This window comes from Amphiprion ocellaris, chromosome 16, assembly GCF_022539595.1.
Source record: "Amphiprion ocellaris isolate individual 3 ecotype Okinawa chromosome 16, ASM2253959v1, whole genome shotgun sequence".
Taxonomy (NCBI): Eukaryota; Metazoa; Chordata; class Actinopteri; family Pomacentridae; genus Amphiprion; species Amphiprion ocellaris.
Window position 1 is genome coordinate 26836646 of NC_072781.1, and position 16070 is coordinate 26852715.

A 16070-nucleotide genomic window follows, 5' to 3' on the forward strand; every position below is an offset into this window, starting at 1 on the left:
TCCGGCTTCCTCCCGCAGTCTAAAGATATGCTAAGATTAATTGGTAATTTTAAATTGTCTGTAGGTGTGAATGGGAGTGTGATTGTTTGTCTCTCTCTGTGTAGCCCTGCGATAGACTGGTGACCTGTCCACGGTTCCCCTGTCTTCACCCTAAGTCAGCTGGGATAGACTCCAGCCCCCCGCGATCCTAATGAGGATTAAGCGGTGTATAGAAAATGAATGGATGAATACTGAGCACAATTTCATCGTCATTTACGTCATTGTATTTAAATGTAACACCAACACGTATGGAGTTAGGGGTTCCGATAGTTTCCGTAAGTCACTGAAGGCAGCAGCGTGACGTAGACTGTTTTGGTTTAGATGGCGGGATGCGAATGTTTCACTCTCCATGTTGCTCCTTATTCTTACACTCATTAATCTTAGCTGAAACCAGCTGACATTTCGGTGGATTCTGTCTTTTCCGGCGTTAGCTGGAGCTTCACTGTTTAGTTCAGGAGACTGAGTTACTTAGATTCACCGCTAGTTTATCCTGACAGGTTTGCTAACGTTAGCTAGGAAGCAGCGTCCTGATTTAGAAGCCGGAAGTTGGACGGAGAACGTAACAAAGTTTAATGGAGAACTCACTGGTAAAAGACAACCCGCTGTTTTTACCTCTCAACAAGGATAAAACTGTCTATGACGGATTTATCACTGTTCAGGTAACTTCGTTATTGTATTAGTGGGGTGTTCGTACTCGTCACAAGGGTGAATGTTCAAACTGCGTTGAGAAAACTATGAATTTAAAGATTCCTCGCTTTGGACACGTGTAATTGTGTGATAGGTTTTAATTTCACACATTTAATGAATGCTCAGAAACCGCTGGGGAATTCGGCCACTTTTAAAAACCCTGCCAACTTTTATTATTAATATTTGTAGCCACTACCACCTGTGCTCCCAGTACTGTTGGTAGCAGAACGTGTTACATCAGCAGTTGAAGCCTCTGTCAGGCCATGTTACTAATTTTGACTGCCATGCCATATTAAACACTTGATCATTTTCAATTTCAGAAAGTATGTTCTACCATACACGTAGGTGTTTCAATATGCAAAACAAACTTTACATTATATGATTGTATATTGTAGAATTCCTAAAGGAATCTTAAAGAAGGTGGTGAAGTTCATCCAATTATTCTAAATTATTATACCACATCGTGAAGAAAAAGATTAGCAGAGTAGGTGATCTTCAGTCCACTTGTTGGGTTTATTGTACACTATGTAGACAATACAACAAACCAAGCTGGTTTTGAGATTAACTGAAAGAATTCAGAGAATTCATTACCATAAATAACATTCTTTACCTTGCTCATTGGGTTTCATCGTCTCAAAAGTGTATCAAAATCGCCTGATTCTCCCCTCTAGTTCAGGAATGGTATGTAATGTTTGCATGAAAATCTCATACAGTGTCAATGTGGCGTTGCAAATTGCCCTCTGAGTAGGCAAAATGATTGAGTGGGACTTATAAACAATGTCATCAAAACTATCTTGGGCAGCTCACAGAGACCTTTATTAAGTGTATTTACTATTACAGTTATATTTAACTATTGTTTCACATGCTTATTACATAAAAACATGGTTCAAATGGCCTAAATGGGTATACACTTGATTATATTTTGTTACAGGTTCTACAGCAAATTATAGTTTTCATTCAGTTCAGCAAATAGCATTGCAAGTTATTGAACACGGCAGCCTGCCAAACTTAGCACATTTGACGCTTGAGCCAGTTCACTTCTTGTTTGCTGTACTACTACTACTACTACTCATACTGCTACTGATACTACTGCTGTTGTCGTTTAATTTCCATTCATGCTATATTTTTGCAGGACAGAGACTTAAGAATGAGGATAGTGCTACCACCAGATCGTCAACTCAAGAGGGCCAAGTACAAATTATCTCCTCTCCTTCTTTTTACAAATTACGCTAGCATTTCATGCAAGTGTGATATTAGTGGAATGAAGAGTGTGTCTAATTGTGGTGCCTTCAAAGCCACTGAAAATGTTATATATTCAATTCTTTTTTGCTGTAACAATCTTTGCTATTGTCCTTGCAGGCTGCACTGCTGTTGGCAGTTAAGGCACCTGTTGCGTGGATATGAGCATATAGTGAAGCAGGTAAACGTGTTGTAATACAGTTCCTGTCGCTTCATATTATTTAGTAAAAGGTTGTGTCTGCCATCTCTGATTGAGATCATTTTGTTTGCTGTGTGTTTAATATATATTTTGTCAAGTCATTTTGGCTCCATTGTGTTGGCTGCATCGTGCTTGGCATCATTCCTGCACTCTCTGTCACCCATCAGGCTCGCCTCACTCAGAAGCAGAGAAAAATATTTTTCACTGTTTAATTAACATCGCCTGGAAAATGTCCCTATTTGTTATGTGGCCCCTCAGGGTTATTTGGATGAGATTGATATTTCACCCCGGGCTGCAAAGTTCATTATTTTCACAGCCTTTAAGCTATCATTAATTATTAAAGCTGGTGGCAGCCCCCATTAATCACAAACACTGTGTTTGATTTGAATGGCTGGCTAGAGGAAAAAAATAGACACTGTCACTTCATTATCCTTCCATTCAAGGATGTCTTTTCTCACTTGTTTGACTTCTCGCAGAGGCTGCAGCAGTCGGCTGATCTTGTCAGTTTCATTCTGGAGCTAAAGACTGTCTTGGTAAGGAGGAGAATGACACAGTGGTTAGCACGGTCATTCTGACATTGTTGCTTTATGAATAGGAAGTAAATGGGAACCTCTGGGCACTATCAATAGCCTTGATTGTGAGACACACAAGTACATGTATATTTTGTTAGATTAATGAAAACGCCTACGAGTATGCCACAAAACAAATACATACGACTTACTGGCCCAGATTCAGTTTAGCTGTGTTTACTTTGTTTACTTTTATTAGAGAGATTGTGGTTTACAGTGGTGAAATTGTGCAATAATGTGCATAGAAATCTGGGCTTAAAATAAGAAGTGTTTTGCGTGTCGTTGCAGGAAGTGGGTCTGAAGAGCCACCCTGAGTGCCGCTCCATTCCGCCTCCGCAGTATTACTCTCAGCTCATCTCTGAGATGGAGACCCTTGGGTGGGACAAGTAAGTGGGCCACTAGGAGCACTAGCACATCTCTGGAACCAGTTTTTAAAGGAGCATTAACCGTTAAGCTGTGAAATGTGGGAAAGCTGGCTGTTACCACCACGTTTGCTAGCTGTACAAGTCACTTTGACAGGTGGTATACCTATGTTGGATGTAGCTTAGTGCATTTCTGAAATATAGAAATCAGTGTGCTATATCACTATGCAAAGCATGAGACAGTATCATTTTGAATTTCAGGAAAGCTGCAGGTGACCTCATTAAGGGTTTATTCACCTTTATTTGCAATCCATAAACAAGGAACTAGGGATTGTGATGTTTCTCAGAGATTGAGTGGTCATTTAATTTACTTCCAATCAAGAATTCACATAGAGAAGAAATATACCATGTTAGTGGAAATACTTTGACAGCCTTCACACACATTGTTTGAGCTCATCGTCTGTGACAGCGGAAATTTTCAGCTGATTGACAGATCCTACAGACCCTTGTCTGTTACCGAGAGATTTATTTTCATTGGTCAGAAAGGTTCCTCTGTGGCAGTAATGCGTACATGAGCACTTGGGAACTCCTGCAGAATGCACTGATTCACTAAACAATTACCTTATGGTCGCGAAAATACGGTATGTGGCTGACTGATGATCTGAAAATAGGAGAGGAGATCAAAAAGTTCAGACTGTGACTGTTCAAATCAGAAACTACCTGATTTAAATATGGTCACCATCCCCATGACAGTAGCCTCCTGGTGCAGCAATACAACATTTCTGCAACGCTTGTAATGTTCCCTGGAAATCCTGTCACATAAACCTGTCAAGAACCATCTGCAATGTAGCACTGAATCCCCTAAACTTTGTCAAATTAGTGAACCTTCAATTTGAATTTCATCTTGAGGAAGAGGAAGAAGTCTCAGAGACACAAATCTGGGGTACAGGTCTGCTGTGGAGTAACAAATATCCATGCCACAGTTCATGGTTTTTGTTTTGAATGTTAATGTTGAAATGTGCACTCCAAACCTGATGTTTCTTGTCCAGTTTGGGAAACTGCACCTCTTCCACTGTGAAAAAAATGGTATTTGGCTTGTTAGTGGTAGCTTCAGACCCACCTCTTCTCACCTGTGATGGTCCTCAACTTGAAGGTGAATCATTCTGGCTGCTGACTGACTCAGAAATGATGTTTGCTCTCTGCTCCATGAAGAAATGTCACATATGGACCTGCCAGTGGTCACAAAAAGTGTAATGCGGGTGACACACTTGATGTTGATAGTACAGTGCCACAAGGTCTCCTGACATGTGACAGTTACTACTCATACATGCTGCATGTAACCTGATTGTGGTGCACTCTGTGCACGTGGAACCATGAACAGTTTTTGAACTTTTTGATCACCCTTCATATAGATGATTGTCCAACTCTGTTTTGGACTCTGTGTGTCTTTAAGAGTAAGGTCCAGTAATTGATTTTAACCACAAGTGTCAGTGACAGCAGTGCATGTTCACTATTCATGCACACATTGGTTCAGACATGATCTACTTCTCCCCTCACTTCTCAGCTGAAGCACAGGATGAGAGAGAGATCACATGACTGAGTTGTTGTGTGAAAAATTGTAAACTAACTTAATGTTATCTGCCTGCTTATTTTATTTTATTGTGACTCCAAAAGCACACAGCAGGACTTGGACAGGTGCTGATAAAACACAAAGCAGGCTTATATTTTCACTTGATAAATTCTACAAAGTTTATCAGAATAAAGTCCATGAGACTTATCATGTGTTTTTCAAGAGGCCTTAAAGATGAGCTGTAGCTAGGATCAGTGTTGGAGTAATAAGCTGGAATACTGCAGAATCAATCCCCACTCAGTGTAAATAGTTGTTTAAATTGGCTTACAGAGAAAATCAGGTGATAATCAAACAATTATTTTTCTTAATGAACAACATGGTAAAATGGTTCTGTTCCCCACTTACATGGTCCCAGGATACTGTGGAAGTAATTTGCCTGTGGAATTGCTTGCTGATAGAGCTTCTTTCACAGTGATCCAGATATCAACTCTGATTTCCCTTTGCTCTGTAGAAGCGTTATAGCTTATCCTGCTTCCTTGGAGTTTAATGGCACAAAAGATACAATATAAAAACTTCAGGTATATGCATTTTCCCCAGAGATAAGATTAACTTACTGAGGTTTATATATGGATAGCAGCCTCCACAGCTTTACACTGCTATATGGAGCAGTCCCTGTATTTTTCTTTTTGGTTTTTTTTTTTGTCTAAACTGATTGGAGAGCCTGCAACAACACAGCTCACATTAACAAATGGCTCTTAATGACTTCCTTATTTTTAGTTATTGAGTTATAGTTAAATCCAGGTCACATTTAATAATGCTCAGCCCACGTGTGGTGACAGGCCCAGCTAATACCGTTGTCTCCACTTGTCAGGAGAGAGCAAGGAGGGGGTGGGGGTGGTTAGTCGGAAGATATCTATTCTCCCCCAGCTCGGATTAAGCCTTGACTACGACACTCATTTTCCACTTTCCTATTAATGACCACGGCTACAATTATGATATTAGCAAAATGCAAATGGCTCTAATTGAAGACTCTCAGGTTTTAATAGGAGAAGGGGGGTGAAGGTATGCTTTATGCTGGAAATGGGACCAACATCATTTTCAGTGTCGTGTTACGGTTAGGAGGCATTATACACAGTGGGCCTCAATCTCCAAAGCACTCGAGATTCGCTTAGCGTCTTAATTGGTATGGGCCATGCTAATAGCCACCAGGGGTTTTCAGCTGTAATTCTGTCTGCTGATTGGGCCAGGTAAGTGAGTCTTTCTCTCTTCTCGCTCCCCGCATGTCTTCATTTCTGCATTTGAGAGTGTGGTCATCTTAATTGGCTAGAGATGGCAAACCATGTGTTAATTAATGGAAAATGAGGTCAAGGAGGTCAGCTGCCATCACTAGGTGGCCCCAAAATGTGGCCCTGGAAGCTCCGGGGCTCATTATGGGCACAGCTGGCACTCCATGTTCACAGCCTCTTGGTGAACGTGCAGAGAGTCGTCTCTTCTTATCCCAGTGTTATCACTCTGTCACACTGGGTTGGTGCACTTCTGAGGCCAGTTATAACAGCTCTCAGACAGCAGGGCTCTTGTGGGCCAGTCAGGCCCAAAGCTGAAGGATTGCAGAATTTCCAACATGGATTCTTTTTCGTCATCTTTGTTTATTAGGCCAGCTAATAAATTACTCCTCTAATCCTTTGATATAAATGCGATCACAAATGGTATTCGGAGTTCTGCAGTTACAGTAAGTAATGAGAATGTCCTGGTTAGCACAGTTAAACTGTAAACCAGGCTAATGGTTATATAGGTCTCTATGCTTTATTAAATTAACGTGTTTTTTTTGTGCTCTTGATTTGCACAGACATTATTTAGATCACGTCGTCCGCTATTCCCACTATGGTATATTGTGTATGCCATTATTTTGCATGTGTATTTTTATGCAGCATGCACAAGAACCACATATGCGTTGATCTCATCATTCATGAATCACTTTGTCAGCACACAAAAAAAAATTCTGAGACATGTGCACACTGAAGTGTGCATGGCTTGTGCTGTCTGGAAGCGGCTCACTTGGCTGTGGAGTTGCAAATGGGATCCTCTCATCAGTCTTCCCAGCAGGGCATCTGACTGTCACGCTGTTTCCATCATGGCCAAGTAGGGGCGGTATCTAGTCCGTACTATCCTGGCCCTGAGACCCCAGAGGAGAGGAGATGGAAATTTGTGTGTTAGCATGCACCAGTACCTTTTTCACTACCAATACTCTTTGTCAAAAACCAAACCTGTGCTAACTAGGACATTCTCATTACTTACTGGAACTGCATAACCCCCAGTATCATTTGTGATTGCATTTACATCAAAGGATTAGAGGAGTAATTTACTTTCAGTTGTTTTCAGTGCACATTCTGTTTATGTGTTTCTTGTTATTTAGTTTACAGTTTACATGTTGCATGTAACCTGATTGTGGTGCACTCTGTGCACGTGGAACCATGAACAGTTTTGGAACTTTTTGATCACCCTTCATATAGATGATTGTCCAACTCTGTTTTGGACTCTGTGTGTCTTTAAGAGTAACGTCCAGTAATTGATTTTAACCATAAGTGTCAGTGAAAGCAGTGCATGTTCACTATTCATGTACACATTGGTTCAGACATGATCTACTTCTCCCCTCACTTCTCAGCTGAAGAAGTACTTGTGCAATTTAATTTATTTCTTTTTATTTTTTTGACACTATTCCTTGGCATCCACTTAGACACTTTACACACTTAGACACTTTACACAAGCATTTAGACACACACTATACAATTTGCATTTTGTACTTTGTAGTCTTGTTAAAACATTTCTATTTAACTACTAACCTCTGTGTAATTGTGTATACTTCACAAACCTTTGTTTATTGTACTCTGTCAAAAGAATTTGCTCGGCGAGGAACAAAGTTGATCCTATCTTACCTTAAAAGTTGGTTGATATTGAGTACTAGTCTGATTTGTCTTCTTCTGCTGCAGAGAACTAGATTATATCTGCTTAATGATATATAACTGGATATTTTGTCTGCCATCATTATTCTTTCCATTTTGCACATGTATTGTTTTACAATCCAATATATCCACTTGGAAATTGACTACCATGCCAGCCTTACTTCCCTCTCAACTTTTTAAAGCTATAGTACAGGACTCTTCCATATAAATGAACATGTATTCCATTCAAGGCCTCACCAAATGATTTCATACACTGCTGATGAAGGTTATCAGCAGGTCAGTCTCTCTATTTTGCAGTATATAGGAGTATTGAATCAAAGGTCTTTGGTGACATTTTCACTCTGGTGCACTGATAGCAATGCTTTACGTCAATGACTGTTTTACCAGAACTAAGAAGGGGAGCAACTGTGGATACAGAGACGGGTAACAAAGCAACTAAGAGTATAGTGGAACTTTTGACATAAGAGCATAGGAACAATCCAACAAAAGTTTCTGAATTTCCAGGTCAAAAGCAAAGCTTTCCATTTGGAGGAAGATTTACAGCGTAAAAAAGAAAGTGATCAGTGGCGAGGCATAAGTTACATGCATGCGTTCTGCACTGCAGGGTTAACATCCTCATTCCAGTGATGCCTGTTTTCAAGATAGATTCTGATAACTAGATATCAAGGAGACCAATAATTGATCTTTGGAACCGATATACATTTGAAGTAAAAAAGGAAAATCTCACAAACTCCAACTCGAAATTGAATCACAAGGCCTCTGTTTATTTATGTGTTACATATGTTCAATTAAAAGAGAGCTTTTCACCTATCAGTGTTAATAGACTGTTAGCCAATCAGATAATTCTGTAGGTTTGACTTTGCGTGGTAGTTAATTTTAAATTATTCTTTCTTACTAGAAATTGTTAAAACTATTAATATTTTCGGGTAATGCTGAGTGTTGGATCCAATACTCAGCCAGACCAGTACAACGTTAATGTGCACTCTGTCATGCATTGCACTTGTATCATTTTTGGATGTGTAATACATTTTTTTTGTAGCTTGCTTGTCAGCAGAGGTCGACACCACAATGTTGTTTTCACATTCAGTTGCTGAAAAGGGAACATTTCTCTGATCTTATCTTAAATCTCAGTTTAACACATGTGCAAATGAGTTAATTTTGTGATATTACAAATAATTCCAAAGCCATTTTTGAGCAACAATGCCTCTTTTGATGTGAAAACCTGAAGCAGAAAGTTTCACATTGTGTAACAATTCATTAGTATCACCACACTTCAACGATGAGTGTTTTCAGGGCCCTCCAAGACCAGAAATGTTTTAACCTTCTTGTGCAGTTTCAAGTTAATGCCTCAGTTAAACTTCCATGCACAGCTAGTGTTTCTGTGTGATCAGCCAGAAAAGGGCATTTGATTCAACAAGGTATAGAGGAGGATTTGGATTGAAAATGCAAATTCATGCTTGATTTGGACTGAATAAAGTGCCAGTGAACCCAACTCTATCAGCATTCCCAGCATATGTAGACACATGGTCATGTTCACATAGCTTATCTTAATAATACAACCACTGTTACTACTAATGCATAGTCATACTTGTTGAACAGTTGGAGGTAAAATATTTATTCCATGACAGCTTTAAAAATATGTTCTAATGACTAACATTTTGCTTGGTAAAACCTGCAAATGCTGTACGATGAGTTTGCACATTAGATCTAACAGACCAGTACTGCAGAAATTCAGTAAAATGGCGTATTCAGTGATTTACTTAGGTGTCATGGCTGAAATAGGATCAAAGAGAAGCATATTTTCCTTTTGAGTGAACCAGCTTTCTTTTATTCGTGCCTTCTGCAAATCATGGGCATTTTAGTTCAACGATTCCACTTCTTACTCATTGATTTGTTCATTTGGATGCTTGTCACTTTCTTCACTTGCATAGGTCTATTAACTGGTCTTGGTTGAGAGATTTGTGCATTTATTGCTGTTAGCAGCAGCGGTATTTTATGAGTCTGTACTCTTTGTGAATGTGCACCTCTGGTTTTAAAGTATCCTTAGTGCAGTCTGTTCAAGAAGTTCTATACTGCTACAAGATTACCTTAGCCTGCTGTGTACAGGTAGAGCTGACATTGGTGATTACAAGGAAGGATATGTGTGTGTTGAATTGGCACGATCATGACGTTGCATGCTTGAATGTATAGATGTTAGTGTGCGTATGACATTAAAGCACTGTTGCCCTTCCCCGGCATTTGATTACAAGTGTGTGAGTGAACAGACACTTTTATGAGTTGGGCCCATCAGACACCGTCTCCCATCATTCCATCACTTCCCTAAGTGTGTGTGTCATTCTCTGCTCACATCACTCCTCTCTAACACACTCCATAAATCCTCAGCAGATATACAGCCATGTCAGCCTCAGCACAGAGCGTCCATCGTAATGTACTGTAAATCTGGAGGAGGGCTGTTGAAATCCTTTCTCTCAGATCAGTCTTTTGTCTTCGGGTCTCAGTAGACTGGAGATGGACTGGTGAGGGGGAGGAACTGACTCCTTCACAGTGTGCTGGAGCAGCAGAAGGAGCAGTAAATCTGACAGCAGTGTTGGTGAATGCTCCAGCCACATCACTGTTGAGTCCTTAGCCTCAATAGGTTATAATTAGCTCTGAAAGGAGAGGGTCTGATTTACAAGTTGACTGAAGCTTGAAAAAGTGAACTCAGCCTCAGGTCATCCAGAGACACATCATTTTCTGATAAGTTAAATGCCACTGCTTTTTCTGCCAAAGCAACTCTGGCGTTAGTATTACATTATTTCTATGTATACAGTGGCAGAGTAGTGTTGAACGAAGTTTGTTCCTGTCAGCAGTCACTTATTCAGTCATGTTCTGTCTAAGTGTTTTTAATCGAGCTCCAGGCATTGTTGAAAGCAGTCTTGACAAAATCACTAAAACATTTATGTCACATTTTGCTCTGGTATTGAGAAATTATGCCCATATTGTAACTGTAGGACATTGTCAGTCTAAATGGATAGTATGGTGTGCAAGATTGGGGTCATGAAACCGCCTGTAGACCACTTTTCTGCGGCCTGGCTTACTAAATACTTGGATGTACATGATGGATGTTCATGCTACCTGTGTGGTCCGCTAACTACAGCAGTTATGTTAATAAACAGCAGCATGCAGTTGTAAGAATTCCTCTGAGCTGTTTGGCATGTATCCAGTTTAGCACCCGGTGCATGCTAATGGTGAAGTAGGATCTTCCAGTGCTAATCTATAACAAGAAGGCGCCAGTGATGCGGCAGCCTGTTATGGCAGCTTTTAAATCCTGTGTTTTTCAGTTTAGTGTGTTTTTTTTTTTTTCCTTGATGCCAAACAGTTTTACAACCGTTGGCAATTTAAGTGTTTTTTTATTTCACTTTTTTGATTGTCTTGGAGGAGTGGGAAGCGAGAATGGAGTGGAAAGGTCCGTTGCTACCGCTGCTCAGTGGAGTTGTCTGTGCGGAGCAAAGAAGCCAGCCGGCTATTGTTTTCTCCCGACAGGAGCTTCTTGATCTTGCTGAGCTCTCCAAAACTGCTGGGATGAGACGTGATTTTCAGGAGGAATTACTATGGAAGAGACGTAGAGGGAGATGAGCTGGAGTAAAAAGGAACAGGAGGAAGGGGGAGAGAGTTTGGAGAGAGGCTTATAAACTGGCTCTTCTGTCTGTTATTTATGGAAAATATTTGCTCCATGACAAATAAGATGAAAGAGTTTGAGACACTCATCAGGAGTCAAAGACTCTACCAGGAAAGCAGCCTCATATTTTTACACGGAAACATGGCTGAAAGACTATTACCAAGAGTAACACCAGAGTCAACGGCTTCTGGACTATACGAGCGGACTGGGACGCCACAGTGTGCGGTAAGAGGAGAGATGGAGGACTTGCTCTGCTTGTGAATGACAGATGGTGTAACCCTGCACAAGTTACCATCAAAGAACAGTTATGTTGCAGGGACATTGAACTGTTAGCAGTTAGTCTGGGACCATACTATCTGCCACAGGAGTTCGCTTTGATCGTCTCCATTGTTGTTTCCATTCCTCCTACTGCACACGCTGAGACTGGAGACACCAGGTTGGCCATCTCCTCCCACCCTCCTCCTTCAACCCAACTTCTACCTCCATCCTGTCAAGCTTGCCCCTCTTCCCTCCCCCACCAGCTCTGGTGACCTCCATCAGCTCAGTCCCGCCTCCCCTCACTCCTCTTTCTCTGTTGTCTTGGTTGTCTATGTTAACATGCTGCTGTTTCCTTTTAAGGAGCAATAAGGTATATCTTAATGCGGGTCAGCAGCTTAGTGTCAGCAGAAAACAGCAATGTAGCTGCTAATGTTTCTCCAGTTTACAACTTGTAGGACTCAAAGAAAAATAATTTTATATTATTTACATACCCAATCAGGGAAGAAAACTGTTTACAATTTGCATCACTAAGTAATACAGTTCGAATATATGTCAGACTGTCAGTTGTGTGACTTGAGATGGCACAAGGGGTTAATTAACCTTTGAACATGCTGGGCAGCAAATGTCAGTCTATTGAGGCTTGATATCAAAAACTCCACTACAAACTGAATGTGACATGCATGTTTGATACATCATGGCCTTTTAAAGTTGATATGGCTGATAAGCAAAAACTGGCCAATTTGCACATCCAGCAGACACAGTGCAACATTACAGTTCATAAAGTATGGTGTTTTTTGGTGAGCTTTCCTTTTGTAGCTTGGATTTGATCTCCACCAGTCCCTAAAAACATATCTGGCTCTTGAACTGTCACAATCTGATCAAGGAGTCAGTGTTATTGTTGCTCCTGACAGCTAGTATTTTGTGTTTTATGACCACACATTCCAGCATTTCCACTAGAATTTTAGTCCTTCAGATTAGTTGTATTACTAACACAGTGCTCATAGAGTCAGTGTGTTTGCTTACATGTTTATTATTAAGTTTAAGATTCAAGGTGTTTTCATGATGACTCATCCATATAATACTCTCAGCCTCAACTTGATTGAATGTGTTATATTTTCCAGTAAAGCACTCCGTTAGCTGTTGAATCTCTGGTTTGACCTTGGTTTCTGTCCCCATGTTTCCTGTGTCTTTTTCTACTCAACTTATCTAATAGGGGCAAAAATGCTTTTAAAAAAATATTTAAGAAGGCATTTGATGGTGATGAATCAAAGGAGAGCAGCCTGTAGTTCATCCTGCTGGATTTGGGCGTGTTGTAGGCTGATGTAATGTCACTGCATTGGTACCTAGAGTGATAAATGTCAAGGTAGAGTTGATGTCTTAATATTGCACTCTGCAGCTGTGATTAATGATGGATGATTGCTGCTGCCAGTTTACAGTGTTGTGCATACTCTTCTCTATGAATAGATGTTGATTTATTGTATTCATAGTGTTGTGTGTGTCCATCTTCAGGCTGCTCTTCATAGACACACAGTTCCGAACGCTGAGACTGAAAGCGGAGGACTCGTCTGCAAGGCAGCACATTCTAACTATTAAACTGAAGTCGAAGGTATGACACACTGCACAATCCTGCACACACAGGAACACACAGTTTACTGTAAGGACTGGATAAATTTCACACTGAAAATTATTCATCATCAAATGGAATACTCTACATCTTGATGTTGACCTACAGCCAATACGAATCCAAACTAGCCGACTTCACCAAACGCATATGAGGATGTTCAAGTTGCTGATAGAAAATCAGTGATTTACATCTGTGCCCCTAAATCTAGGTCAAACTGGAGAGGGTGTGGAGAGACATGATAACCCGCTGTGACTGAGATGTAGCACAGATAAAACATCGCCACATAGACCTCAGCATGATGGAAAACCTTCCTCTATGCATAGAGAAAACCGATACACCCACACTCATCTGCATAGCTGCTGTCATTGCTCACCACTGTCGAGAGAAACCCTCTACCTAGTGTAGGTAAAAGAAAATGGAATCGTAGTGTTGGTGGGATGATGGGGTATTACAGGGCGTTTGAAATGTTTGCATGTCAGAGATATTGAAAGATAAGAGGTGACAGTTTGTGTTTAATGACATTTTGTCACTGGAACACAGTGATTTTGGTTGATTTTACTATTGAAATATAGAGGCATCTTTGATAGACTCTATAACAGTAAGGCTCTATTTGAATAGGCTTAAATAATATAAAATTCTGATAATTTAAAGTACTTCTCATGTCGCTTGTAACTCCCTTCAATAAACTCAAGATTCACCTGACTGCTTTAGCAAAATAATGTAAAGAAAACTTGCTGTGTAGTCCTACCTTTGTCCTCTTCTTCTTAAAAATAAATTTGGTTCTTTTTTTTTTTTCAGAGGATAGTACTATAAAGCAAATTTGACATAGCCAGACTGTCTCTTTATAAGCTGGCTCCACAAAATCTAAAACCTGAACCACAGATAATGTGGATCACATCAGTGGTTATCAGCTTTCTTTGTTAACCAGACTTTCTTCACTGGCCTCTGTGAGTGCTCACATAACACAGGGCATCCGACATATCGACTCTTCTTTGGCGCGAAATGCACCATTCGTTTGCCGACTACCTCAGTTAAAAAGGAGCAGATTGTTACAATGGAGACAAAAAAAGTATTGTGGTAAAAAGCAACACTGTTTCTGCAAATAATGCAAGAGAGAAGCGCTGACAGAGAATTGTTAGTTAATATATAGATTTCCCTGCTCAATGCACTCTCAGTGCAGCTGCATATTTCCAACATGTCAGCTGCTCATTTAAGCTCTGAAACACTTCACATATTTAAGCTTGATAACTCAACAAGCATCTTTAGGTGTAACACTGTTGCATAATGATAAATATGTTGAAATCTCTTTTTTCTGACCAAATCAAAGTGAAATTATTATTACTGGGTGAATATTGTCTGGGATTAATTACATTCATCTAAGCAGTTTTCCAATAAATGTTGTTTTAGCTGCAGTAACAGCCATGCAAAACAGCACCAAGTATAAAAACATACTTATGCATTTTCTGCATCACTAACTGAATCCATGCTGGTTCCCATGGCAACGCAACACATGCAGATTGTGTCACTAAGAAGTCTAACTTTAGGCTCAACATATCTTGCTGTTTTGCTGTTTTTACATCCAAAGCCAGTGAGCTGCCCAAGGAAGCGTTAAATGCAGCATTTAACGTGTCTCTCACACACACACACACACACACACACACACACACACACACACACACACACACACACACACAATGAGAATGGACTTAGTAGTGAAGAACAGGTCTGATTTTGAGCAGCTAAACTTTTGCAGTAAGTGTAATAAATCGCCCTTTTTTGTGGGGAAAAAAATGATGAGACAGTTTATTTAAAGCAGAGTGGTTTTTTTTACTCTCAATACAGGACTGGAGAGGACATTTAAAGAATAATTGCCTCCTCAAATTTCTCTCCCCATCTGACTTAGGTTTTTAGATCTTTGCAATTAAATTGGAGAGAACAATGCTAAAATGAAAAAAAGACAAAGTTGCCTAAAACCCAAATAAGTCTTGCAAAGAATTTAGGGTCCTCATATTTTTTAGTCATAGTCAGTCAATATCACTGGCAGTTAGTATTATTTTGACTTGAAATTGTAAACAAAAAAGGAGAAAGAAAGCTGTTGAAGTTAAATTATAAACTAAAAACAAAAACCTGTTGCTATGTAAAGGTTATATTGTGTTTCTCAGCCCTGCCTTTGACTTCAAATTTATATAAAAATGAAGCATCTAGTAGCTGGCAGATGTGGAAGTCTCTCAGAGTGGGGTTGCACCTTTTGGGCATGGTGGGTGGCATAGTGAGGTGATGCTTACCTAAGCTCAGATGACATCCACTGGGGAAAAGGGAGGGTGGTGGGACCCCACTCTGTGCCCACCTGGCCCTCCTCGCCCCTCTGGCACCTTGTAAAAATAGCTCAGATTCCTCCCTGTGCTCCAGCTGCTTCCGCCAGATCCAGCGCCAGGTCATCCCTCACCATGCACAGCTAGGGAGGAGGCAGCACTGGCACGGACACATGGAGGTTTGGAAGGCAGGGGAGTGAGAGAGGACGAGAACAAGGAAAGGACAGAGTAGTGCGATGACGAAGGTGAACAGTGAGAGTAAGTCTGGCTCATGCACTGACCAAAACTTCTTATGGAAGACTTAATAAGACTTTAGCAACATATTAAAGCCAGCTAGCAATAATCCCAGAGTCTACTATAAATTCATAAATAAAAGATGGTTTAAAATGCATAGGGGCTGATTACTAGTAAGAGGCCAAAAACATTGGTGAGGAGGGGAATTACTTTTATTATAATTACTCACTTGTTAAATTTAGAAATACAGCATAAAATATTTTCTTATAGTTTACTCTTTGATTTAGATTCTGCAGTGGCTATAAAAAGACCCAATCTTTCAAACTTTTTAAATGCAGAACATTGTCCTCCTACAGCAC

At 40.2% G+C, this 16070-nt stretch overlaps 1 protein-coding gene across 3 annotated transcripts in view; it reads left to right on the forward strand.

Annotated features, from left to right (window-relative positions):
* The first annotated feature begins 330 nt into the window (after window positions 1-330).
* fancl (FA complementation group L) overlaps window positions 331-16070 on the forward strand; it is a 34443-nt gene continuing 18703 nt past the window's right edge. Inside the window, exons 1-6 of one of the 3 annotated variants that reach the window (XM_023277255.3) lie at window positions 331-698; window positions 1859-1917; window positions 2086-2146; window positions 2641-2697; window positions 3022-3119; window positions 13051-13147. In XM_023277255.3, the coding sequence (XP_023133023.1) occupies window positions 612-698; window positions 1859-1917; window positions 2086-2146; window positions 2641-2697; window positions 3022-3119; window positions 13051-13147 (459 nt within the window). In that variant the 5' untranslated portion in view covers window positions 331-611. The remainder of the gene's footprint in view (window positions 699-1858; window positions 1918-2085; window positions 2147-2640; window positions 2698-3021; window positions 3120-13050; window positions 13148-16070) is intronic. The other 2 variants (XM_023277256.2, XM_023277253.2) reach the window with 2 other exon arrangements.